The sequence below is a fragment of the Capricornis sumatraensis genome, chromosome 3 (assembly GCF_032405125.1).
Source record: "Capricornis sumatraensis isolate serow.1 chromosome 3, serow.2, whole genome shotgun sequence".
Taxonomy (NCBI): domain Eukaryota; kingdom Metazoa; phylum Chordata; class Mammalia; order Artiodactyla; family Bovidae; genus Capricornis; species Capricornis sumatraensis.
In genome coordinates, this window is record NC_091071.1 from 162,171,830 (window position 1) to 162,199,443 (window position 27,614).

At 43.0% G+C, this 27,614-nt stretch overlaps 1 protein-coding gene across 1 annotated transcript in view; it reads right to left on the bottom strand.

The window, feature by feature from the left end:
• DNER (delta/notch like EGF repeat containing) overlaps positions 1 to 27,614 on the bottom strand; it is a 374,284-nt gene that overhangs the window by 184,835 nt on the left and 161,835 nt on the right. The window contains exon 5 of the mRNA XM_068968497.1: positions 3,285 to 3,430. Coding sequence (XP_068824598.1) covers positions 3,285 to 3,430 — 146 coding nt within the window. The remainder of the gene's footprint in view (positions 1 to 3,284; positions 3,431 to 27,614) is intronic.

The following is a 27,614-nucleotide window of genomic DNA, read 5'->3' on the forward strand; positions in this document are numbered from 1 at the left end:
GGAACAATAAGGCTGGTTTCCAGACATTTCTCTCCAAGATAACAATGTGGTAGGTCTATGAACAACATGGTAATTCCAGCCTGACCAGTTGCTTACAGTCACCAGGGGGTAATTATCGTATCTCAGATGAGATGACTGGTCACAGTTTCCTTAAATTCACTGAAGGTAAATGCAGGCTTTGACAGAATCAACAATACTTTAGAAGCACCTGGTGTGGAACTAGGAGGTGCAGACGGAGGGTAGAGGTGTTATCTCTGGACAGGGCTCTCAGAGCTCTTCAAAGGGGCTGGAACCCATAAGAAGCTGTGCTGACATTAGCATGGATTCCAAGGCTTTTGAGTCATTTTTCAAAGAAACAAAGAGCTCTGACATTTGCCAAGTTGCCTGCCAGGTGCTAAATACTCCTACCACCTTTGGAATAAGTCCATTCTAAGCCACCAGGCAGAGACTCTGAGCTAAGCTTTCATGCAGATGAAACCCAAAGGCAGGCTGAATGTCACCAACATGGATGTTTTAAGATAACCTGGCAAATGGTTTTCAGATAAAAAGTGTCCCCAGAAGGGTCACATTATAAGAGAAAGCACTCTATGAGTCCCAGATTCCAAGCACAGCCCTTGGTTCTTCATTGAAGACATTTCCCTGCCATCCACATGGCTTTTGAGGGCTAATCAGGCTGCAGAATTGGTCCCTGGGAATATTAAGAATGAATTTGGGGAGACTTCCCTGGTGGTCTAGTGGTTACAAATCCGCCTTGCAATGCAGGGGACACAAGTTCCATCTCTGGCCCAGGAACTAAGATTCCACATTCCACAGAGCAACTAAGCCCGCATACCACAGCTAGAGAGTTTATGCAACTCAGTAAAAGTTCCTGAGGGCCTCAACCAACTCCCACCATGCCACAAAAGTAAAATAAATAAGACTTTTTAAAAAGTCTTTTTCTGTTGTCCTTTCTCAAGCTTTTATCAAGCACAGTAGAAAAGTTTTTGTATACAATATATATAAAATAGGTATAATATATATTTTAGAAAACAACGCATTTTTGCCTAACTAAAAAATTTATGACATTTTGATTTCACTAGTTCGATTAAGTATGAATAAAATGCTAGATTTCCCATTTTAAAATAGATATGCAATGAGCAAAAAAGGTTTACTGTATAGCACAGGGAACTATAGTCAATATCTTGTGATAACCTATACTGGAAAATAATCTCAAAAATAATATATGCGTATGAAAGTGAAGTGAAAGTGAAAGTCACTCAGTTGTGTCCAACTCTTTGTGACCCCATGACAGTCCATGGAATCCTCCAGGCAAGAATACTGGAGTGGGTAGCCTTTCCCTTCTCCAGGGGATCTTCCCAACCCAGGGATCGGACCCAGGTCTCCCGCACTGCATATGACTGAATCACCTTGCTTGCATACCTGAAACACTGTAAGTCAACTAGATTTCAGTAAATATATATTAAAAAAGAAGAGTGAATTTGGGGAAGACCCTTGTGCCTCCTCTTTGCAGCCTCACTGAGAAGATCTGATGATTTTCCACCTCGAGAGGCTGGCCTTCCTCAGCCTCTCACCTTCATCTCTTCCAGAACTTCCGTATCAAACAAGCACCCCACTGCTTCCATCACTTCTCATACTTCTGTATTAACCTGGATGGTCACAGAAGAACACTCAATAGCCTCTATTTGTTTATTAATAGAATAAGTGGATAAATAAAGCTTCCCTTCAGAGGTAAAGTCTCTGCCTGCAATGCAGGAAACCTAGGTTTGATCCCTGGGTCAGGAAGATCCCCTGGAGAAGGAAATGACAACGCACTCCAGTACTCTCGCCTGGAAAATTCCGTGGGCTACAGTCCACGGGGTCGCAAAGAGTCAGACACGACTGAGCGACTTCACTTTCACTTTCAGGATAGAGAAGAAGCAAGTCCAAGCTGGCCAAGAGAGAAGAAAATGGGAACTACAGGGCAGGCTCAGCTTGAGAAAGAACTCTCAGGCTTCCCCATGTGATGTCAGATGCTAAAGAGAAGGGGAGACAAAGCTCAAGTCTCGTTGGTTTTTTAAGGTTTTTTTGATGTGGACCATTTTTTTAAAGGCTTTATTGAATTTTCTACAATACTGCTTCTGTTTGATGTTTCAGTTTTTTGGCCAAGAGGCGTGTGGTATCTTAGCTTCCTCACCAGGGATTGAACCCATATCCCCTGCCTTGGAAGATGAAGTCCTAACCACTGGACCACCAGGGAACCCCAGGACTCACGTCTTCCAGAGCTGATGGCGCTGGTCCACAAAGGTCAGAGTGAATCGGCCTTCTCTCCCTGCCTCCTCCCCATTCCTTCTCTTACTTTTCCCTCACTTCTGTAACTGTTGTCACCACTGGGGACATGCAAAGTCTCAGGAGGGAATTAGGTCACAACAGGGAAATAGATAACTGTCTTAGCTTTTCTTTATTCTGCTTCTCTTGATTCTGTGACCAGATATGATAATTACTTCTCACAAAATCTCTACTTGACACCGAAGTAAGGGGGTCCAGCACTTCACAATTTCCCAGTATTTACCTTGAAAATTATATGGAAATTTATATATCTGTAAGTTGCATACAAATAATTGAAACCAGAAATTTGGGGATATTTTCAGCAAATGCACTTGCTCTCTCCTCTTTCATTCTTTATACACACACACACAAACACACAACATATATGTGTGTGTATATATATATATGGGCTTCTGTTGGACTACAAGGAGATCAATCCCATCAATCCTAAAGAAAATCAGTCCTGAATATTCACTGGAAGGACCAGTGCTGAAGCTGAAACTCCAATACTTTGGCCATCTGATGCGAAGAATTGACTCATTGGAAAAGACCCTGATGCTGGGAAAGATTGAAGGCAGGAGCAGAAGGGGAAGACAGAGGATGACATGGTTGGATGGCATCACCAACTCAACAGACATGCGTTTGAGCAAGCTCTGGGAGCTGGTGAAGGACAGGGAAGCCTGGTGTGCTGCAGTCCATGGGGCTGCAAAGAGTTGGACATGACTGAGCGACTGACCTGAAGTGATGGGCTTCCCTGGTAGCTCAGAGGGTAAAGCATCTACCTGCTATGCAGGAGACCAGGATTCAGTCCTTGGATTGGAAAAGGAAATGGCAATCCACTCCAGTATTCTTGCCTGGAAAATTCCATGGACAGAGCCTAGGGGGCTGCAGCCCATGTATATATACATGTGTGTGTGCTTATATGTAACTATACCCTAATGTAAACATGCATTTTCAAAGCTCCCAGGTGCCCCCCTCACCTCTGATGGCTTTGTGGAGCACCTTCCTCTCCCGGAGCACTCCAGCCCATTTGCACGGCTCTCGCCCGACACACAGGTGCTGGTCTTCACCACCAGAGTCAACCGCAACGCCACGATGGATTTAGTAACAGAATCATTCACAAAACCTAAAAGAAAACGGGATAATAGGAAGTGTAAAGCTTGACCAACATTCTTTTGACAAGACTATGAATATAGACTACATAAGAATCAATTCTGGCAAACAAATCAAAATGCAGTAAGTCGGGCCAAGGAGTAAAGCCTGTGGCGAGTGGTCATCAGACCTTGGGCCATTAAGGTAGGACATTCTTCCCAAGAATCACAAAGAACATGTGATACCGAGGACTCCAGGCACTCCGACATCACCTGAAATCCTTTTCCTGCCCTCTAGGGGACACTGTCTGAATTCCAGCCCTGCTTTTGAAGCTGTCTTTTCCCTGGGAGCCACTATCTTGCAACTCCCAGCTCTCCATTCTCTTGGCTACTTTGAGTAGTCGCAAGCACTAAATCTCCCCTGCTATGGGCTTGTCCGAGCAGCTCAGTGCCCTCACAGTGGCATGCAACACAAGACACATTTTACATTGAGTTTATTACTAAATACCTACTTGATCACCAATCTGACTGCATGGTATCAATTTCAACCACTTCAGTATTCTTGCCTTGAGAACCCCATGAACAGTGTGAAAAGGCAAAAAGATATGGCATTGAAAGATGAACTCCTCAGGTCGGTAGGTGCCCAATATACTACTGGAGAAGAGTGGAGAAATAACTCCAGAAAGAATGAAGAGCAGAGCCAAAGCAAAAACAACACCCAGTTGTGGATGTGACTGGTGATGGAAGTAAAGTCTGATGCTGTAAAGAGCAATATTGCATAGGAACCTGGAATGTTAGATGCATGAATCAAGGTAAATTGGAACTGGTCCAACAGGAGATGGCAAGAATGAACATCAACATTTTAGGAATTCGCAAACTAAAATGGACTCAAATGGGCAAATTTAATTAAGATGACTATTATATCTACTACTGTGGGCAAGAATCCTTTAGAAGAAATGGAGTAGCCCTCATATTCAACAAAAGAGTCCAAAATACAGTACTTGGATGCAACCTCAAAAACGACAGAATGATCTCTGTTCGTTTCCAAGGCAAACCATTCAATATCACAGTTATCCAAGTCTATGCCCCAACCACTAATGCCAAAGAAGCTGAAGTTGAACAGTTCCATAAAGATCTACAAGACCTTCTAGAACTAACACCCAAAAAATATGTTCTTTTCATCATAGGGGACTGGAATGCAAAAGTAGGAAGTTAAGAGATACCTGGAGTAATAGGCAAGTTTGGCCTTGGAGTACAAAATGAAGCAGGGCAAAGGCTAATAGAGTTTTGCCAAGAGAACGCACTGGTCATAGCAAACACCCTCTGTCAACAACACAAGAGACGACTCTATACATGGACATCACCAGATGGTCAATACAGAAATCAGATTGATTATATTCTTTGCAGCCGAAGATGGAGAAGCTCTATACAGTCAGCAAAAGCAAGACCAGGAGCTGACTGTGGCTCAGATCATGAACTCCTTATTGAAAAATGTGGTTTTAACCATCTAATAAACCAGGACCAATCATAGCTGAATGCTGATTGCAAAAGCAATAATATGTCATAATTACCACTGAATGACGATCTTTATGTCAAGTACAGCTATCTGTACATAGCAGATAGAAATAAATGTCAAATAAATAATAGCCTCCAACTGGAATAAGGAAATAATACTGTGAGGACTATGCATCAACAAGATAATTATTTTGCAAGGACTGATGCTGAAGCTGAAGCTTCAATACACTGGCCACCTGATGTGAAGAGCTGACTCGTTGGAAGAGACACTGATGCTGGGAAAGATTGAGAACAGGAGGAGAGGGGACAGACAGAAGATGATATGGTTGGATAGCACCATGGACTCACGGACACGAGTCTGAACAAATCCCAGGAGATAGTGAAGGACATGGATCCTGGCATGCCGCTGTTTATGGGGTCACATAAACAGACTTAGAGACTGAAGAACAACAACAGCAAAGACAGTGTACCCTTTTCTAGTAAGAATATTCATTTGTTTAGGAATAATTTTTAATTTCAAAATGAACAACTTAAAATTAACACCGTCATCACCCAGAAGAAAGATTCCTGCATTACCCAGAAAAGATGCTTCAGACGGGGAGTAGAAATAATTCTAGACAGCCATGTCTCTCTAAATCCCCAATTTTCTCATGTAAGTAAAGACAGCAACCCCTGAAGAGGGTAACCATAGAATTTATCATCAAAACTGGGCTCTTTTAACATCAAAAAAGGATGCTTTTTATGGCGACAGTTGGACATACGCAGACAGTGAGGCTGTCTGACAGGCTCACCCCCTGCTTCTTGAACCCCAAAAAGCATCTAGGAACAACAGATCTGTAAAAGGCAAAGCACTATGGTAGTGCAAGGGTGTTTGCAACAGGCAGAAGATGGGTTCAAAACAGCAGCAGAAAGTTTACCTCCGTTCACAAGCATCAAGGTTATCTTGGGAAATTGACCCAAGTTGCAGTAGAGACCCACCTCAACTTCAAGTCTGTAATTAGGAGCCAGTAAAGATGGACACGGCAAGTCAGGAGGAGTGCTTTTTACTTCCACAGAGAACTATTTGCTCTCTTCCTAAGATTTCCTATTGAAAACTCTACGGTAAATCGGCTTTGGAACAGAAGGCAAAGGACAGTTTAGGCAAACACACCAGAGTTTCTACTCCTTGGCCGTGGCCCTGCACCCTGCAGACACCTCACACCTCCTCCTCACGTGCCTTCACACGGCCTGATCACCCCAACTCTGCAAGCGTTCCCACAGCACACGTGCCTTCACACGGCCTGATCACCCCAACTCTGCAAGCGTTCCCACAGCACACGTGCCTTCACACGGCCTGATCACCCCAACTCTGCAAGCGTCCCCACAGCACACGTGCCTTCACACGCCCTGATCACCCCAACTCTGCAAGCGTCCCCACAGCACACGTGCCTTCACACGGCCTGATCACCCCAACTCTGCAAGCGTCCCCACAGCACACGTGCCTTCACACGCCCTGATCACCCCAACTCTGCAAGCGTCCCCACAGCACCTCTACCTGGAATACGCCTCCTCCTCCTGTCATCATAGCTCGGATTCCACCCTATCCCACCTTTACCACTAGTACCACCTGGGCTTCCCAGATGGCACTGATGGTAAAGAACCCCCCTGCCAGTGCAGGAGAAGTAAGAGACTCGGGTTCGATCCCTGGGTCGGGAAGATCCCCTGGAGGAGGGCATGGCAACCCACTCCAGTGTTCTCGCCTGGAGAATCCCATGGACAGAGGAGCCTGGCGGGCTACAATCTATGGGGTCACAAAGAGTCAGACACAGCTGAGAGACTAACACACACATCTTATTCACGAGCAATACCCCCATCCTTTCCCAGCTGCACAATGTCAATCCGCACCATTACATGAAGGTCTCTGATTATTTTATGTCGTGGATGATTACCTATCAAACTGCCCTTACTGAAACTTCCTTGAGGGCAAGGGACAAGTCTCAGGGAGGTGGCAAATAGTAATTCAGGATATAGGTGCATATAGGACCAGCCCAGCACAGTCAAATCCCAAAGAGGATTTTCCAGAATGTGTTGTCAATCTGAGTGCACTTGGAAGAACAGCTATTATTAAAATACACAAATTACAGCTTACTAAAAAAAAAAAAAATCAACTTTGATAGACAAATAGAATCTGGAACAACATAGGGGAGCTACCAGAATTCTTATTCTAAAAGACATTTTACCCATAAAATAATGGAGGTAAAAATCAGATAGTAATTAAAAATGTATTTGCCCATCTCTCTGCTTTGTTCTCTAGTTTCACATCAAATTACCTGAAAAATCTATATCATCTGTCCCCTTCATAAGCATTTAGATCACAGAATGTTCTCTAATTGTCCAGAAGACGCATCTCTTCAACGGTTATTTTAAAAATTCTCAACTCCTTACTAAGCCAGTGGAAATTTACATGAGTGAGCAGTTTAAATGAATGCACAATATGGCTTTCTAAATAGTTTGTTTTCATTTTCTCAGCGAACATTTCTTACACTCACTTCTACAAACCAGGCATCATACAGGATTTTAAGGCTACAGGGAGGGGTCACCCTTGGTTTGTGCTACTCCAAACTTTCAGTCAAGAGCAGTGGTCCTTCACTAGTTTTTGCTTTGTTTTGTTTTCGGAGTATAACTGTTTTACAGTGTTGTGTTAATGTTCTGTTGCACAACGGAGTGAATCAGCTATACGTATATGTGTGCTCCCTTCCTCCTGAGCCTCCCTCTCCCCTCCCCCCATCCCACCCGTCTAGGTCGCCACAGAGCACCGAGCTGAGCTCCCTGTGCTTACAGAAGGCTTCCTCTATTCCCCTCTTTCACACCTGGTAATGTATACATGTCAATCCTAATCTCCCAGTTCATCGCTCCTTGCCCTTCCTCCCCCATGTCCACGTATCCGTTCCCTATGTTCCCTATGTTGTGTCTCTATTTCTGCCTGCAAATAGGTTCATCTGTTCCATTTTTCTCGATTCCACATATATGAGTTAATAATATTTGTTTTTCTCTGACTTACTTCACTCTGTAAAGTGAAGTACTTTACAACTTCTTTAACCATTCATCCATCAATGGGCATTTAGGCTGCTTCCATGTCCTGGCTACTGTGAATAGTGCTTCAGTGAACATTGGGGTACGTGTGTCTTTTTGAATTATGATCCTTAACTAGTTTGAAACCAGATGCTTCACAGTTTTTCAGGGGATTTTTCCAAGTACCTATTTCCAGACTCCAACACAAATGACTCAGTAGCAATAGTCTGGGCTAGGCCCCTGTAGGCATGTGTTATAAAAAGACTTCCTAAATAATCTGGACATGTGCTTCCAGTTAAGAACGACTGGTCCAATAGAAAAACTAATCTAAGTCACATAAGTAGTGTTCTTGTGAAGGTAACAATCACCTTGAATTAGAGACACACGTGAGCCTCTTGAAAGCACATTTTACACATCTATTTTTGAAAGTCTACACAACTCTGTGATATTTAGGCCATATTCCCTGACTCATCATAGTCTCTGAACTTCCTGGAGACAACTCTGATACAAGTTTCTCTATTAGCTTTATTTGCTTAATAACCCTGAGTATTTTGATCTTCAAATCCCTCAGTAAACTATTAAAGGAATCAGTCTTTACAACAGAGTGTCACACATTCCTCCATCATTTCTGACCATGTCACCTAATCCCCAAAAGTGAGTCCACAGCATAACAAGCATGTTATTTTCAGCAGTCACTCTTCACACGAGGAAAATGGTGTCCAGCGGCTCCTTCAAGGTCTGTTATTTCAGTAAGTTGCTTGCACCTCCCTTTGGCCACGTCTAAGGGGGAAATGCTTGGAGCTCCTCCTACTGAAAAGAGTGCATGTGTGCACTCCCTGTGTGCTGAGTCTCTTCAGTCACCTCCGACTCTTTGCGACCCCGTGGACTGTAGCCCTCCAGGTTCCTCTGTCCATGGAATTTTCCAGGCAAGAATGCTGGAGTGGGTTGTCACTTACTTCTCCAGGGGATCTTCCCCACCCAGAGGTCGAACCTGCACCTCCTGCATCTTCTGCACTGCAGGCTGATTCTTTACTGCTGAGCCACTGGGGAAGCCCACTGAAGAGTAATCCCATCCAGTTTAAGTTTCCTCAAAGTGCAGCTGGGTTAAAGCAAAGTAGCCCTCAGGAGAGCCCACATGCCAGGAACAGGAAGTGTGCTCTGTGATCTTTTCAAAAACTGGAGACCTGGTGCCACATGGGGGGGCTATGAAGTTGCTCAGGCAAAAGCCTGGCTCACATTAAAAGCAGGAATCTGAATAAATCAGAATTCACTTTTTGAGAAAAGAAGTTCTTCGGGGCTTTATGGGTGATCACTGGAGAGCTGCTGAAAAGACAATGTGACTTCTTTGACTCAGCCGTCAAATAATGGCACTTCTAACACGCTTGTAAAAAATGTCAAGCAAATGGTCGTGAATTTTCTTTCTTCCTTAATCATATGAAATCAATATATGTAACATAATTCCTGAGACAGGCCTGGATAGAAAGGCTTGTCCTTATATTCAGAATTCCAAGATCTGTAGACCATCCGATCAACTAAAGACAAAAACTGGCGAAGTCAGAGTAAGGGTGACTCCCTGGTTCTGTCTGCAGAGCTGCTTGAGAATGAGCTTGTGTCAACACCTGTGCCTTCTACGGTCTTTTCAAAAACTGGAGAACTGATGACACACGGGAGGCTATGAAGTTGCTCGGGTAAAAGTCTGGCTTAAACTAAAAGCAAGAAAGAAGGCTAGAAAGAGTATAAATACAAAAGGGAAAGAAAAAAGAAAAGAGGAGGGGAAAGAAAAAAGAAAAGAGGAGGGAAAAGAAGAGATGGAGGGGCGGAAGAAGGAAGACTGAAAAAGCAAAGCAAAGCAGGAGATAGAAACTTCATGAGACACAGGAAAAGGGGACACTCAAGACAAGGAAAGCAGAAGTGGAGAAAAGGAAGTGAAGGCTTTCTGGCAAAAGTTTCAGGGGTTCTCCCACCTTTTGTCAAGAAAGAACATCTCATCATCTTCTCACGCTTGCGGCCTTAGATTCCTTCATTCCGACCACAAGGCATGTAAAATTAGAGTTCTCTGAAAATGTTCATGGGTAAACATGTGTTTGAATCATAACTGTGTTCAATCCAAGTCCATGATTCTGATTATGAGGCCAAAGTGCTGAGTCCCTCTAAGAGGAGAAATTGTGCATCCTGTGTGCGTAACCCAACTGTGAGGTGGGGAGGGGTGAAAGGCCGAACAGGACAGAGCAGAGTTAAAATCACTCAGCAGGTGATGTCTGAGCGCCAGACAGGAGGCAGCATTTAGGCTGAGCCCTGAAGGCTGAGGAAGAGCCAGTGAAGCAAGCTGAGGACATCATCAGATGGATGAGGAGGTCAGTGTGCCAAGGGCTAGTGCCCAGATGAGGATACAGAGGCAGGAGGGGCTAGATCAGAGGGGATCTCGTGGGCCTTAGTCTGATGAGCACCCACTAAATAGTGTGGAAAACACGAGCTTTATGCTTTTTCTTTTTTTCAATCAATTTATTTTCAATTGGATGATAATGGCTTTACAATATTGTGTTGGTTTCTGCCATACATCAACATGAATTGGCCATAGGTACACCAATGTCCCTTACCTCTTCAATCTCCCTGCCACCTCTCGCCCCATCCCACCCCTCTAGGTTGTCATAGAGCACCAGGTTTGAGCTCCCCGCATCACACAGCAAATCCCACTGGCTCTATATTTAAGGAAAGATCTATTTAAGGAATGACTGAGGGCAGAGGGAGAAGAGGACCTCAAGGGTGAGATGGTTGGATGGCATTACCAGTGCAATGCACATGAACTTGGGCAAACTTCGAGAGACGTCAAGGGACAGGGAGGCCTGGCATGCTGCAGTCCATGGGGTCGAAAGAGCCGGACACGACTGGGCGACTGGACAACAACATCTGTTTTACATATGGTAATGTATATGTTTCAACACTACCCACTCAATTTGTCTCTCCCTCTCCCTCCCCCACTGGGTTTACAAGTCTGTTCTTTTTCAAAGATCGCATTTTGGAGAAAGAACCAAGACTTCTGTCTGGACTGGATGAGGGAAAAGAAGAAATCATACATAGTATAGCAACCTCATGCGCAGTGGTGCTGGCCAGTGACGAGAATTTCCACTGTGTACAGATTAAGTTTGAGATTCCCCCATCCATCCCCATCCCACCAAAAGGAGCAAGCCAAGGTGGTGGTCCAACATAGGACATGAGTAGTTAAAATCGTCAGGGCTCAAGATTTACAATCGGCTCTCATCTGAATGAGGGGGCTTCTAAACCACTGGGAAAAAGTGAACTTCTGGAGAAAAGAGAGAGACCAGGGCCCAGAACCAAGTTTTACAGACCAATATTCACAATATAAACTTGGTGTTACATTTATGGGCGTCCCCGGTGGCTCAGATGGTAAAGTATCTGCTTGCAATGCAAGAGACCCGGGTTCAGTCCCTGGGTCAGGAAAGATCCCACGGAGAAGGGACTAGTTATAAATAGCTATCAGACCAGACCAAAATCATATTAGAAAATTGTATTGAAATAAATAACTACATGACTTTTCCAGAGTGTTATCGATACGAAAAGATTCCTGCACCATGCAAGAGATAAAGGAGGACACTGGGTCCATGACAGAGAAAACTATCTTGGGAGTTGTTGTTTAGTCATATGTCATGTCCAACTCTTTTGCGACCCATGGACTGTAGCCCACCAGGCTCCTCCGTCCATGGGATTCTCCAGGCAAGAATACTGGAGTGGGTTGCCATTTCCTTCTCCAGGGGAGCTTCCCCACCCAGGGATCAAATCTGTGTCTCCTGTTTGGCAGGCAGATTCTTTACCACTGAGAGTGATTTCCCTAAGGAGTTTTAAAAACAACAATGAAGGAAAACTCTCCTTCATTACCTTGGGGTCTGTGAACACTCCCCAGTAACTAGTTACAATGACAGATAAAAACTGGGTTTCCTTCTCCCCACGCCCCCAACTCTTGCACAGACATACACAAACACTCTGTCCTACCCATGGCCCCACACTGTGCTCATGAATACAGTAATAAAATGTCCTGCCATCATTATGGTCCTTTCAAAACAGTGACTTTGCCAAACTCACTCCCCTGGTGCCAATGAGAAGTTGAGAACAACTGAAAGGGGGGGCCTGTCATTACTTCTGGAATGGAACGGGCCCGCATCAGTCAGCACGCACAAGAGGGCTGGCTCCAGGCCATTAACTGTTTATTTTACCACTCGTCTTTTTCAATATTAACACCAAAGAGTCTCAAATGGACTTTGTAGTAAATACCTCATTGGGATTAAGAGCAAATGAGATTTGCATTTCTCACTTCAGTGGTTTGGCTATAAAGACCGTTTTCTTTCCTGTTAAGGGGAATGCACACATGCAAAATAAAAACTCTAACCATAAGTACGTGAGCAGTAGGTGTTGGAAACAGATGGCTGAGTTTTCCTATTAAGATGTGGCGAATCACTAGGCACAAAACTATAGCCTATAAAAACTATTCACAGTCCTGGAAGTCCCATGGCTGGCACCAGATAGGCATGAAAGGTTTAAAACATCACAGCTTTCAGCTTCAGCTGGAGACCCAGGGCTTCTACAGTAACTTGGGCCTTGGGAAGGCAAACACCTCCAATTCCCACAATTTGATCCGCAGAAGCAGGAATGAGATGGCGTCTCTGCGCCAGCTCTTTAAGAAGGCGGGCTGGAGGCTAATGCAAAGCTTAATAAGCTGGTCAGGATCCCTGTGAATTTGTGACTCAATACCTGGGGTTGAGAGGCAAAACCTGAGAAATAAATCACCTTTTGACAGTATCTGGCCAGAGACAAGCTTGATGCAGGGTACAAACTTGAACCAAGACCAGGTCCAGGGTGGCATGATGCTACAATAAGATTTATGAATATACTTCCTGCTATAGGAACACAGCTCTCCTTCCGTGGCATGTATGCAGAATGCAGTCAGACCATGAGCTAAGCAGGGAAAGTGAAGGATTACTGAAGAGCTGTCACTACCCTCCAAGTACAAACGCAGTGATGCCTCATTCACTGGAGAACCTACCTGGCCAGTCTGACCATCCTGACTTTATTCTTTTTATCTTTTCTAAACAAGGCTTTCTTTGGATTTCCTTGTGAAAGTTTATGTTCTGTTGTTGTTCATTTCCTTGTCTGCTTGCTTTTAAGCTCTGTTGCTTGCAGCAGTAAATTGCTTTTTGAAAAAATCACCTGTTCAGAATATCCCATTTTCTGGGGGTTCCTGAGTCAGGTATGGCCAAAAATGCTTTCTGAATTAGAGACAAACACAGCAGCCCATAATAGCAACAATCCAAGTACTGTCAGCACTGTCACTGATCTAAGTCATCAGGTGGACTCCACCTAGCCAGAAGACAAGGATAAATATATATTAAGCATATCATTTGCTCCAAAGGGAAAAATCCATTAGAAAGACAATGGGAACATATTATAGGAAAAAAATACAATTCACTTGCTACTCCCTGCATAGAGATTGGTTTATTCTCCACAAATCTTACCATCACACACTGAAGTGAAAATGTTAGTGTCCATGGAATTCTCCAGGCCAGAATACTAGAGTTGGTAGCCATTTCCTTCTCCGAGGAACTTCCTGACCCAGGGATCGAACCCAGGTCTCCTGCTTTACAGGCAGATCCTTTACCATCTGAGCCACCAGGGAAGCTCTGCTGTCACAACGAAGCAACCCTTAACAAGCACCTCCTGATTTGGCCAATATGGCAGCAGCACCATCTCCCTATTCACCCTGCAGGGAAACCTGAACATGCAATATGGACATACAGGCTGAAAAAATGAACAAAAAGGTTTAGATTAAGAGTTCTCAGGTTGACATTCTACACTTTCTCAAAAGAAGTATCTGTGCCACAGTAAAGGGTTAGTAGCTCAGAGTGCTATAATTTTGTTCAGTTTTTTCAAGGTATTCACCCTACCTCACTCCTTTCTCCACTAATATTAGACTGAATCATTGGTCCTGAGTAAGACCTGAGTGTTTGAATCGTGGGAGGTTACCCATTGGTAACCATTCTCCCCATGTTCAATAATAAAGTTGGGAACTGTTGCTGGGAACAACAGAGCCACCCAGCCTCTCCTCAGTGACATGGGGACAGGCTGTGTGGCCCTTCTGTGTGTTGCATTTATGAAGATTAAGCAAGTGCTCCCTTTGTCCTTTCCCGCTTCCCAGTGGCTGATACACTGAAGCAATGGTGACAGCCAGGGCAGCCAGTTTAAATCCAGAGATGGGATCTGTGTGCTGAGGCTCCAGGACTGCCCTCCACCCTGGACCAGACACCTCTAGATTGTAACAGGACCCCTAGAAATGGAGCAGGACCCTATGGTCCTCCCCTCTGCCCATCATGTCCTCTGTCTGCCTTCTGTCTGTAGAAAACTTTTAGTTAAAGACTAAGTTTGATCAGAGAAGTGAGACAATGCATAAGCAACGGAAACTAGTCAAGCAAACAAACAAAAATAACAATAGTTTGCTCATTAAACAAAATCAAGGACCTTTAGCTCCTCTAAATGGGAACCCACTCCAGTATTCTTGCCTGGAGAATCCCAGGGACAGAGGAGCCTAGTGGGCTGCCGTCCATGGGGTCGCACAGAGTCAGACACGACAGAAGAGACACAGCAGCAGCAAGGGCTATAGATAATATTCAGAGCCATACCCTGCAAGCTGTCTTATAGATACTGAAACCCCCCCAAGTGGGAAAAATTAACTACTTGGTGATCAGAAAGCAGCCAGGACATGAGCTGCCACAATTCTGAGAATTGGCCTCAAAGAAATGGGAACAAACTGACCCGGGAACTGAAGATTAACTGTACTTAAGCAAGTTGATGCTGGTCAGACCACCGATGACTAATTTCAAGATGACCGTCAGAGCTGTGTTGCTGGTGCATGTACCAACTGTCTATACACCCCTGAAACTCCCCTTGAAAAATCTCTTGCCCACTGATTGTCAGTGGGGGAATCAGCCTTTGGACAGGAATCTGCCCTCACCATCCTCTCCGCACCCTCTACCCCTTCATCACCCCTCCCCTGCCCTGTTTGCCAGCTTCCAAAATAAAGCAAACATTCCTTTTCACCAAACTTGCCTCTTAATTGGCTTTAGAGCAACAAGCAATCAGATCACATTTTCAGAAACATGAGGGAGAAATTAACTTGTAATTTAAGCACTATATTTGAGATCTCCATTACAATGGCTTAGACCGCACTCTGACCAACACAGGCCTGCAAAGAAACCACATCAAACTCCTTCTCCTGTGCTATATCCCCCACTTCTGCCACTTGATGTAGAATGAATCACTGTTTAGCTACTACTTAGCATTCCAAATTCACAAAATACTAACTCCATCACTTTCCCCTCTTCTTCCTCTTCCTTATTACTTACAAAGTAGTGTTGGCCATCAGATTGGCTCAGCTTATATCAGACACAAGAGGACTGGAAGGGAACTAAGCAATAGCTTAGGAAAAATACCTAATTAATATTATTCTGCTGCCTTTTATAAATCCAGTTTGAACATCTGGAAGTTCTCAGTTCACGTACTGTTGAAGCCTAGCTTGGAGAATTTGCAGCAGTACTTTGCTAGCTGTGAGATGAGTGCAGTTGTGGGCGCCAGGCTCAGTAAATCTTTAATCCAATTGTCTGATGATGGGTGGAGCTTTGCTCCCTCCCTGTTAGTTGGTTGTCCTGAGCTTCTTATTGCAAAATTCAGGCTTAAATTGAAGAAAGTACAGAGAAAAAAAAAAACTAGGTCATTCAGGTATGACCTAAATTAAATCCCTTATGACTATATAATGGAAGTGACAGGTGGATTCCAAGGATTAGATCTGATAGACAGAGTGCCTGAAAAACAATAGACAGAGGTTTATAACACTGAACAGGAGATGATGACCAAAACCATCACCAAGAAAAAGAAATGCAAGAAGGCAAAGTGGTTGTCTGAGGAGGCCTTACAAATAGCTAAGAAAAGAAGAGAAGAGAAAGGCAAATGAGAAATGGAAAGACACACCCAATTGAATGCAGAGTTCCAGAGAATAGCAAGGAGAGATAAGAAAGCTTTCCTAAGTGATCAATGCAAAGAAATAAAGGAAAGCAACAGAATGGGAAAGACTAGACATCTCTTCAAGAAAACTGGAGATACCAAGGAAACATATGATACAAAGATGAGCACAATAAAGGACAGAAATGGCAAGGACCTACCAGAACCAGAAGAGATAAAGAAAAGGCGGCAAGAATACATAGAGAACTATACAAAAAAAGGTCTTAATGACCCAGATAATCATGATGGTGTGGCTACTCACCTAGAGTCAGATATCTTAGAATATGAAGTCAAATGGCCTTCAGGAAGCATTCCTACAGAGAAAGCTAGTGGAGGTGATGGAATTCCAGATGATCTATTTAAAAACCTATCGCCAGTCTATGTCTGACGCAGGATACAGCATGCTTGGGGCTGGTGCATGGGGATGACCCACAGAGATGTTATGGGGAGAGAGGTGGGAGGGGGGTTCATGTTTGAGAACACATGTAAGAATTAAAGATTTTAAAATTAAAAAAAATAAAAAATAAAAACCTAAAAGATGATGCTGTTAAAGTGCTGCACACAACATGCCAGCAAATTTGGAAAACTCAGCAGTGGCCACAGGACTGGAAAAGGTCAGTTTTCATTTCAATCTCAAAGAAAGGCAATGCCAAATAATGTCAAACTACTGCACAATTGCACTCATTTCACATGTCAGCAAGGTAAAGCTCAAAATCCTTCAAGTTAGGCTTCAACACTACATGAACTGACAACTTTCAGATGTATAAGCTGGATTTAGAAAAGGCAGAGGAACCAGAAATCAAATTGCCAACATCTGTTAGATCACAGAAAAATCAAGGGAATTTTAAAAAAATACATCTACTTCTGCTTCATTGACTACGCTAAAGCCTTTGACTGTATAGATCACAACAAACTGTAGAAAATTCTTAAAGAGATGGGAATACCAGATCAACTTACCTCTCTCCTAAGAAATGTGTATGCAGATCAAGAAGCAACAGTTAGAACCTTACATGGAACAACGGACTGGTTCAAAATTGGGAAAGGAGTACATCAAAGCTGTATATTGTCACCCTGCTTATTTAACTTATATGCAGAGTACATCATTTGAAATGCCAGGCTGGATGAATCACAAGCTGGAATCAAGATTGCTGGGAGAAATATCAACAACCTCAGATATGCAGATGATGCCACTCTAATGGCAGAAAGCAAAGAGGAACTAAAGAGCCTCTTGATGAGGGTGAAAGAGGAGAGTTAAAAAGCTGGCTTAAAACTCAGCATTCAAAAAACTAAGATCATGGTATCAGGTCACATCACTTCATGGCAAATAGCAGGGGGAAATGTGGAAACAGTGACAGATTATTTTCTTGGGCTCCAAAATTACTGTAGATGGTGACTGCAGCCATGAAATTAAAAGACACTTACTCTTTGGAAGGAGAGCTATGACAAACCTAGATAGCGTATCCAAAATCACAGATAACACTTTGCCAACAAAGGTCCATTTAGTCAAAGCTATAATTTTTCCAGCAGTCATATACAAATATGAAAGTTGGTGCATAAAGAAGGCTGAGCTATTATTTTTCCAGTAGTCATATACAAATATGAGAGTTGGATCATAAAGAAGGCTGAGTGTCGAAGAATTGATGCTTTCAAATTGTGGTGCTGGAGAAGACTCTTCAGAGTCCTTTGGACAGCAAATCAATCAAAACAGTTAATCCTAAAGGAAATCAACCCTGAATATTCACTGGAAGGACTGATTCTGAAGCTGAAGCTCAATTCTTTGGCCACCTGATGTGAAGAACTGACTCATTGGAAAAGACCCTGATGCTGGGAAAGATTGAGGGCAGGAGGAAGGGGAGATGACAGAGGATGAAATGGTTGGATGGCATCACCGACTTAATGAACCTGAGTATGAGCAATCTCCGGGAGATCGTGCAGGACAGGGAAGACTGGCATGCTGCAGTCCATGGGGTCACAAAGAATCAAATACTCTTTAGTGACTGAATAACAACAACTCTGACTTTGGAAGAGTTATTTACATCTTTCTCACCTTGGATTCCTTCTCTGTGAAATAGAATAATAACACTACCTATTTCTTTCTGTGGTTCTTATGATTAAAGATCTTAATACACGCAAAGCTTTTAAAACACTGAAGCCTATTAAAAGGACTCTATAAGTCATCATCATTGTCATCATCCCCACCATTGTCTCAGTTAGCATGGGTTGTTACAGCAGAATAGCATAAGCAGGGTGGCTTAAACAATCAACATTTACTTCTTGCAGTTCTGGAGACTACAAGTCTGAGATCAGGGTGCCAGCTTGCTCAGGTTCTTGATGAGGACCCTCTTCCTGGTTTACAGATAGCTGCTCTTTCTCTGTGTCCTTCTATGGTGAAGAGAAATGTTGGTCTCTTCCTCTTCTTATCAGGCACTCTTCTTATAATGAGGGCCCCACCCTCATGACTTAATCTAACCATAATCACCTCCCAAAGGCTCCACTTCCAGATACCATTTATTGGGGGTGAGGATTTCAACATATAAATTTGGGAGGGGAGGGACAAACATTCAGTCCCTAGTAGTCAACATTACCACCATCACCATCATCACCTCCATCACCACCACTGCAATCGCCATCACCATCACTACCACTGTTACCACCATCACCACTATCATCACCCCCACCAACACCACCACCACAATCACCACCATCACTGCCACTATTACCATCATCATCATTATCATCACCTCCATCACCACCACCATCATTATCATCACCTCCATCACCACCACCACAACCACTATCACCATCACTACCACTGTTACCACCATCACCACTATCATCACCCCCACCAACACCACCACCACAATCACCACCATCACTGCCACTATTACCACCATCATCATTATCATCACCTCCATCACTACCACCACAACCACTATCACCATCACTACCATTGTTACCACCATCACCACTATCATCACCACCACCTATACCACCACCACCACCACCACCACCACCACCACCACCACCACCACCATCATTACCATCACCACCACCATCACCACCATCATCACTATCATCACCTCCATCACCACCACCACAATCACCATCACCACCATCATCACTATCATCACCTCCATCACCACCACCATAATCACCATCACCACCATCATCACTATCATCACCTCCATCATTACCACCACAACCACTATCACCATCACTACCATTGTTACCACCATCACCACTATCATCACCACCACCTACACCACCACCACCACCACCATCATTACCATCACCATCACCATCACCACCATCATCACTATCATCACCTCCATCACCACCACCACAATCACCATCACCACCACCACCACCACCACCACCATCATTACCATCACCATCACCATCACCACCATCATCACTATCATCACCTCCATCACCACCACCATAATCACCATCACCACCATCATCACTATCATCACCTCCATCATTACCACCACAACCACTATCACCATCACTACCATTGTTATCACCATCACCACTATCATCACCACCACCTACACCACCACCACCACCACCACCATCATTACCATCACCTCCATCACCATCACCATCACCACCATCATCACTATCATCACCTCCATCACTACCACCACAACCACTATCACCATCACTACCATTGTTACCACCATCATCACTATCACCACCACCTACACCACCGCCACCACCACAACCACCACCATCACCATCACCACCACCACCACCATCATCATTACCATCACCTCCATCACCACCACCACAATCACCATCACCACCATCATCGCTATCATCACCTCCATCACCACCACCATAATCACCATCACCACCACCACCATCATCATTACCATCACCTCCATCACCACCACCACAATCACCATCACCACCATCATCGCTATCATCACCTCCATCACCACCACCATAATCACCATCACCACCACCACCATCATCATTACCATCACCTCCATCACTACCACCACAACCACTATCACCATCACTACCATTGTTACCACCATCATCACTATCACCACCACCACCACTATCATCACCATCACCACCATCATCATTACCATCACCTCCATCACCACCACCACAATCACCATCACCACCATCATCACTATCATCACCTCCATCACTACCACCACAATCACTATCACCATCACTACCACTGTTACCACCATCACCTCTATCATCACCACCACCTACACCACCACCACCACAACCACCACCATCACCATCATCATCACCACCACCACCACCATCATCATTACCATCACCTCCATCACCACCACCACAATCACCATCACCACCATCATCACTATCATCACCTCCATCACTACCACCACAACCACTATCACCATCACTACCATTGTTACCACCATCATCACTATCACCACCACCACCACTATCATCACCATCACCACCATCATCGTTACCATCACCTCCATCACCACCACCACAATCACCATCACCACTATCATCACCACCACTACCACCATCATCATCATCCCCACCATCATTATCATCACCTCCATCATCAACACCAACATCACCATCATCCCCATCATCAACTCATCAACAGTTCTATCTGACAAACAACATCTATTTAAAGTTGGGTCCTGAATGAAACTTAGACTTATGTAGGTTTGAAGAAAAGGCTCTGGGAAAGTAGGTCCCTTGAGAAAATAGCAAATCCAAGATCCAAGCAAGAACATCATTTAGAGAGTTGCCTAACTCAGCACCTCTCATATCAAAACTTTGAAATAAAGTTTTGGTTTAATTATTGCTACTTTTAAAAATTATAGTTAGAACTTTAAGGTTTAATGTTTAATGCTTAACATTAAATATATTAGACCTTAACATTTAAGGTTTAATATTTAAATAACAGTATATTCATAATAATATGATTTATGTTATCTGCCATTTTTAATAATTCATGAGCAAGTTCTTTAAAAACTAAGCTCTAAGTATATATATATATGTATCTATTGTGACTATAAGCATATATATATATATATACGGGTAAATAAATGGGCCTATGGCCACAACTCACAGGATTAAAAGACACTTTTTTAAAAAGTATAACCAGTGACTAATAGAAATAAAATTTAAAAGTCCTTTTCAAATTATAAAATCCTTTTTTGAAGCAAAATTTACAACTGAGCTTATCAAATCTTTCCATGTGCCTATTTTTGACATTAAGTAATATCCATGTGGCAAAAAAAAGAAAATTCTCATTGCATATGAAATGGACACTTTTTTTCTTTTTTCTATTAAATACTTATTAGTTATTTGGCTGCTTTGAGTCTTAGTTACAGCACATGGCATCTTCTGTTGTGGCGAGCATTAGACCTCTCTCTAGTTGTGGCACACAGGCTTAGTTACCTCATGGCATATGGGATCTTACTTCCCTGACCAGGGCCTGAACCAGTGTCCCCTGCATTGAAAGGCAGATTTTTAACCACTGGACAACCAGGGAAGTCTCTGCACACATTTTTTAATGCCAATTCCTGAATACCCATTGGTAGAGCATGAAAATTAATTTGTGCTTTCCTTTGAAATTTTGACTCACAGAATGTACAACTGAAATTCTTCATTTATTTAATCTCTTTTTAAATGTCTATCTGATCACCTTTTCATAATCAGAATTATATTGCTTAATCTTCCATTAGTACACCTTCAACTCATCAAACACTACTAAATCAGTTGCTAAATTACTGTAGAATTCACATACAATTGTCCACCATGTCCAGTTATTAATACCCAATAAATGCCTCCTGATTAATGACATTACCATGAATGCCAAAATAGTTAATCACTTCTCTGTGTTGATGTGAGAGTAATGGGAGATTATAAATGCACAGCTAATTGGGCTACAGATGACTTTATAATATTAGGGAGTCAGGGGATCAGGCCTTCAAAGGAGCTAAACTGAAAAGCTGTTGATTGACATGTTTACCTTCTTGGCTGTTGTGAGCATGGTCTTTTGATTGTCTTTGCTCTAAGACTTCTCTTTGCTCCATTTTGATTCAAAATCCCACATGTAAGTGGCCACTGACAAGACAATCCTGTAACTTCAAGGTCATATGGAAGACACGGTGACCTGAATTTACAACTGTTTGGTGAGATTTCTAATTTGAGATGCATTGGCTTCTTGAATTATGCATAACAACTTCATGTTTCTGTGCAGGTATTTATTGCACTAAAAATAGAATGAGCCAGTGTGTTTCAATGAGGCCCCAGTGATGCGCCATGATTTGAAGGGAAAAAAAGGTGGGAGGGAGGTATGCAGAGGCTGACTCCAATTCAGCCTGTTTGGCTGGAGTATTTCTGGCTCCTATTAGCATTCTCATCACAAGAAGAGTCACGCCCTCTGTCCTCAAGATACTCAGAGGCAGCCTTCTGTACCTGCTCCACTTTCAGGAGCTCCAGGAAAGTCTCCTCAACTAGAGCCCTCTCCTGTCTGGCTCACAAATCCCTGGAATCAGAATTACCTATGGAGTTTATTTAATAAACTGTTCTGTTGCCTCCACCCTGACCCAGGGAAGCCAAATCTCTGGGGATGTGGCCACAGATGCTTGTGGGTTTACCACCATTAATTTTCAGGTATGGAAGCTGCTGTCTTAAGAGTGACTTCGTTCCTGCCAAATTAATGTGCATGTATTACAATAGGGACCTTACATGGGAAGAATATATTTATCAGCTCCTTCCATTCAATGACTCCTCACTGCCACTAGGATTTTCACGTGGCCTCTACAGCCCAGCATGGGAGGCTCTTTGATCAGCTTCCCTCTCCACCACATCTCCCCCTATCTTGCCCTTGCTCCCTGAGCTCCAGTTTCATGGCTTTGCTGCAGTTCCTCTGAGGCTATGTATTCTTTTCAGCCACAGGGCCTTTGTATATGTGGTTCCAGCTTTCTGCCTGGAAGGGTGTTCCACTGTCTTGTCAATTGCTGTTGTTTTTTAGTCACTAAGTCATGTCCTCCTGTTTGTGACTCCATGGATTGTAGCCCACCAGGCTTCTCTGGTCCATGGGATTCTTCAGGCAAGAATACTGGAGTAGGTTGCCATTTTCTTCTCCAGGGGATCTTCCCAACCCAGGGATCAAACCTAAGTCTCCTGCATCTCCTGCACTGGCAGGCGGATTCTTAACCACTGAGCCACCAGGGAAGCCTTGTCAATATCTCAAATTAATCATCTTTGTTCCAGGTAGTGATCACCACTGCCCTAATGTTAGGTCAGCTACAGTCAAAGCACAGTGAGCTTATCAGAGTTGTCATTCCCTATTTATTTGTAGAATTACTTCTTTATTACCTGTCATCCCATTAACACATAAAATTGACAAAAGCTGATATTTTTCTTTTGTTCATTGCTATATTGCCAGTGCCAAGCAGGTAGTTAAATCAGCCAGGGCTCAATAAACATTTGTGGGCAAAAGAAGGAGGTGGAAAGAACAACAAGCAAACTGAGTGTGGTGCCTGCAAATACTGGATACAGGAGAGACACAGGACCAAAGAGAAACAAAAAAAAGAAAGCAGGTAGTGATCACAGTGACCCGGGCCAGCTTCCCTGATCTCCTGCTTTAGCTCACAGCCTCTGTGGATGCAGTCATCAATAACAGTGCTGACCATGGAGCTAAGTGACTTTAACCTCACCCAGGAGTTACATGAACACAGAGCCCCAGACCAATGTAGGCAGTAAGCCTCATGATAAGCCATGCCCTGCTCCAGACTACAAACAATACCTTCAATCCCGTTTTGGGGGCTGAACAAGAAAGAATAAATTATAGGCTGTCCTTGTTGCCAATCAACGCTCTCCAGAAATTAAATTCCTCAGTTCAATGTGACCATCAGCTCAGTGGGCTAATAAGGGTTTCCTTTATCTGTCCCAGAGCAGATTTTATTTATGCTTCAGTCTTTATGAAAGTCCTAGGAATACTCTCTGATCATCAATTCTGTCCCCAGCAGTTAAGGTCGCAAATTAAAAATTCTCTCCTTCTCTCTTACAACCTTTACCATTCGAAATACCAGTCTGACTGCGTTTGGACAGCCTGCATTCACTATTGGAAAATCTAACAGGAATCACAGTGTGTATGGCAGAGGTCCAGCAGAAAACAAAAGGGACCTTTGTGCGTCTGTTCCCATTTGAAACAAAGAGAGAATGATCGAACCAGTCACGTGGGCCTCCGTCTTCTCAGAGCTGCCATTTCTGATGCTAATTGTAGGCCCAACTGACTAAGCAGCTGCCTGCCACTGAGGAGACCAGGCTCCCCAGAGTGAAATTCAAGCTTTGGAATCAAGCCCATTTGTAGAAGCCAATTACACTTTCACGTTCTAAAAGGTATGTTTCTTAAAATAAAGACTATCACCTTAATACAAAATTAATTCATCAATTTGCTGTTGGTTTTCAATTCATGAACATGATGTACTATATTCTCCATATAAATACTAGCAGTATTTCCAACTCTAAAAATTTTGTTTCTTTCCAAACTAATGGCTCATGCTTGTGTCTCCCTACATGCTCCCTCTCACATGCTCCAAGCTGTACCTTTTTTTAAAATTGGTATCCTACTTTATTTATTCATTTTTTGAGGGGAATGCTTTACATTTCTTTTTTTTTAATTTTACTTTATTTTACTTTACAATACTGTATTGGTTTTGCCATACATTGACATGAATCCGCCACGGGTGTACATGAGTTCAAGCTGTACCTTTTATAAAAGGGTACCACTTATCAAGTCCTTTAAACCCTATATGCACATATACATATCTGTGTCTCTTTATTTGCAGATCTATGTACAGATATGCATCTGTGTATGGCAACCCACTCCAGTATTCTTGCCTGGAAAATTCCATGGACAGAGGAGCGGGGCAGCCTACATTCCACTAGGTCTCAATGGGACACAACTGAGCATGCACACTATTTATACAACACATAGACATATGAGCATCCCTGTGTATGCACATGCAACTTTGTGGTATAAGAAATATATGTGTCTTTGTGTACAAGACACATATGTGTCTCACACATACGTATGTGCACCATTTGCATATCTGTGTATGATGGATGGACATAAGGGTGCTTGCATCTACGTATCTCAGCAATGTATTCTGGACTTCCCTGATGGCTCAAGGGTTAAGAAACTGTTTGTTCATGCAGGGGACATGGGTTCAATCCTTGATCTGGGAAGATCAGCTAAGCCAGATCAACGAAGCCCAGAGCAACTAAGCCAGTGCATCACAAGTACTGAGTCTGTGTACTGCAACTACTGAAGCCCGTGAGCCCTAGGGCCTGTACTTGCAACAAGAGAAGCTGCTGCAGTGAGAAGCCCGCTTGCCACAGCTAGAGAAAAGCTGGCGTAGCAAGAAGACCCAGCACAGCCAAAAATAAATAAATAAAAGATATCACTAAGCACTCAAAAAAAATGTATTCTATAGAGTAAGATGACATACACAAAACCTAAAACAAGCCCAAACCAAATGTTTCTGAGGGTCATCATCTCCTTGCAGGATATCCATCTGATTAAATCTCCAGGACAGCTGATTTTGAGTGTTCATTTTCACCACCAAAAGCTACACCACAGATCTCACCATGTAATCTCACCACCATTGTCAAGACCTGCACTTCTGCTGAAAAACTTGGGTCATCACTGCCTACAAGATAAATACAAACCTCTTAGCACGGTGCAACCCACTTCATGGTCTAGCTTCTACATCCTATCCTTTCCCTATGTTTCCATAGTGTATTTTTTCAAGATTTTTTTTGCTGTGGGCCATTTTTAAAGTCTTTATTGAATTTGTCACAATATTGCTTCTGTTTTATGTCTGTTTTTATGTTTCAGTTTTTCGATCCCAAGGCATGTGGGACCTTAGCTTCCCAAGCAGGGATTGAGTCTGTACCCTTTGCACTGGAAGGTGAAATCTTCACCCCTGGACCGCCACCCCGTTGTTTATTTACTGAAATCCGCTGCTCCAGGCAAATTGATCCATTATTCTGAGGCATATGCATCCGCCCTCCCACATCACTGCTCACACCATTCCTCCTAACTGAACGTCTTTCCCTCTCAAACCGACGCTGGAGTTCCAGACCAAGCTTGAGATAATACTTCAGGTCTAAAGCTGAACTTTCCCCTTGGTGATGACTCTTCCACTCTGCATTCATGTAGCCCTTACAGGGACTATACAATCCATCTGATATTTAATATATTGAATACACTTCTTTGAATTCTCATTTACCATTTTGTGTGCAACGTCATTTCAAATCATTAATATCTAACAGGGGAAAGAAGCACTTATTATATTTATAATCTTCCTCTTACTTCCACTTCTCATGGGGAAGGACTCCTACTTCTTGGGTCAGTTCTCAGGCAAGTTCTTTGTAGTGAGAACCTAGATAATGGAAGTAGAAGCAAACGATCAACAGAGAGGCTACACTGATACACAAAATAAACAGCTACAATAACCGGAAAAGAAAGGAAGGAAAAGCCTCGAAGACTGGATGGTGGGCTGAGATTTTGGGAAGCAAACACTGAAAGTGGGAGAGTGATTTCACAAACCAAGTGCCAAACACACTGGAGACTATTAAGAGAGCAGTGAGAGGGAAATAAGATTGATAAGATTTTTATGGCACAATAGAAATGTATTTTCCCCACTCCTATTCACATGCCTTCAAAAAGATCAATGAAGATTTTAAGTGCTCTTAATTCATGTTTTGGCTGCTAGACTGTGTTTATCTGAATGTGACTACGAACAAGAGTGAACCACAGGACAACAAGATTTATCTTGGTTACATAATGAGTATGGCGTATGTCCTGTCTGACTAGAGGCTAAAGCCCCTCAAAGACAGAACTTGGGATCTTCTATATCCTTGCATTCACAGTTCTCAACACTGTGTCCTACACATGGTAATTAATCAATAAATAGTTGTTGATGATAAACAGGTCTGTGGATGAATAAGCAGGTGAAACAGATCCTGCATTTTAACATGGTCACGTCCCAAAGGCTGTCATCTGTTATTAGTGATGTAGCCAGACAGTATTAGTCAGTGTATTTATTTAAGGAGATTTTCCATTTGTCTACCAAGCAAATATAACTTTTGTAGGTCAAACTCACAATTACAGCATTAAAACCAGACAGCCAAGAGAGCATTGTGCTTGTTAAGGATGCATGTGAATACCAAAAATATCATGGCATTCAACACCCAAATGTCAGACAGCATTAGAGAGGAAAAGGCAAGAGCATCTTTCTGAAATGCAATCCTAATTATTTACATTCCTCACCAAAGACCAGACAACTTTCTCCAGTTGACATGCCCTACTTTGGTCCACTTAGTTGCTGCCTTTAGGCTTTACCCAAGATCTTTGTGAAAAATAATTACAACTACCATGACTTTGTGTCAAAAATGTAATGATCATCTCTAAAGCATCCCTGGTAGGTTTTCTAAATATATGCCTTTTCTGGAAAACCATCTGCCCCCTTCTCATGGAAGAATTATGACTTTGTAAAAAGTCCATGATAAAAGGAACTTAACTCTCTACCAACAGTGGAAACAGTGGCTGACTTT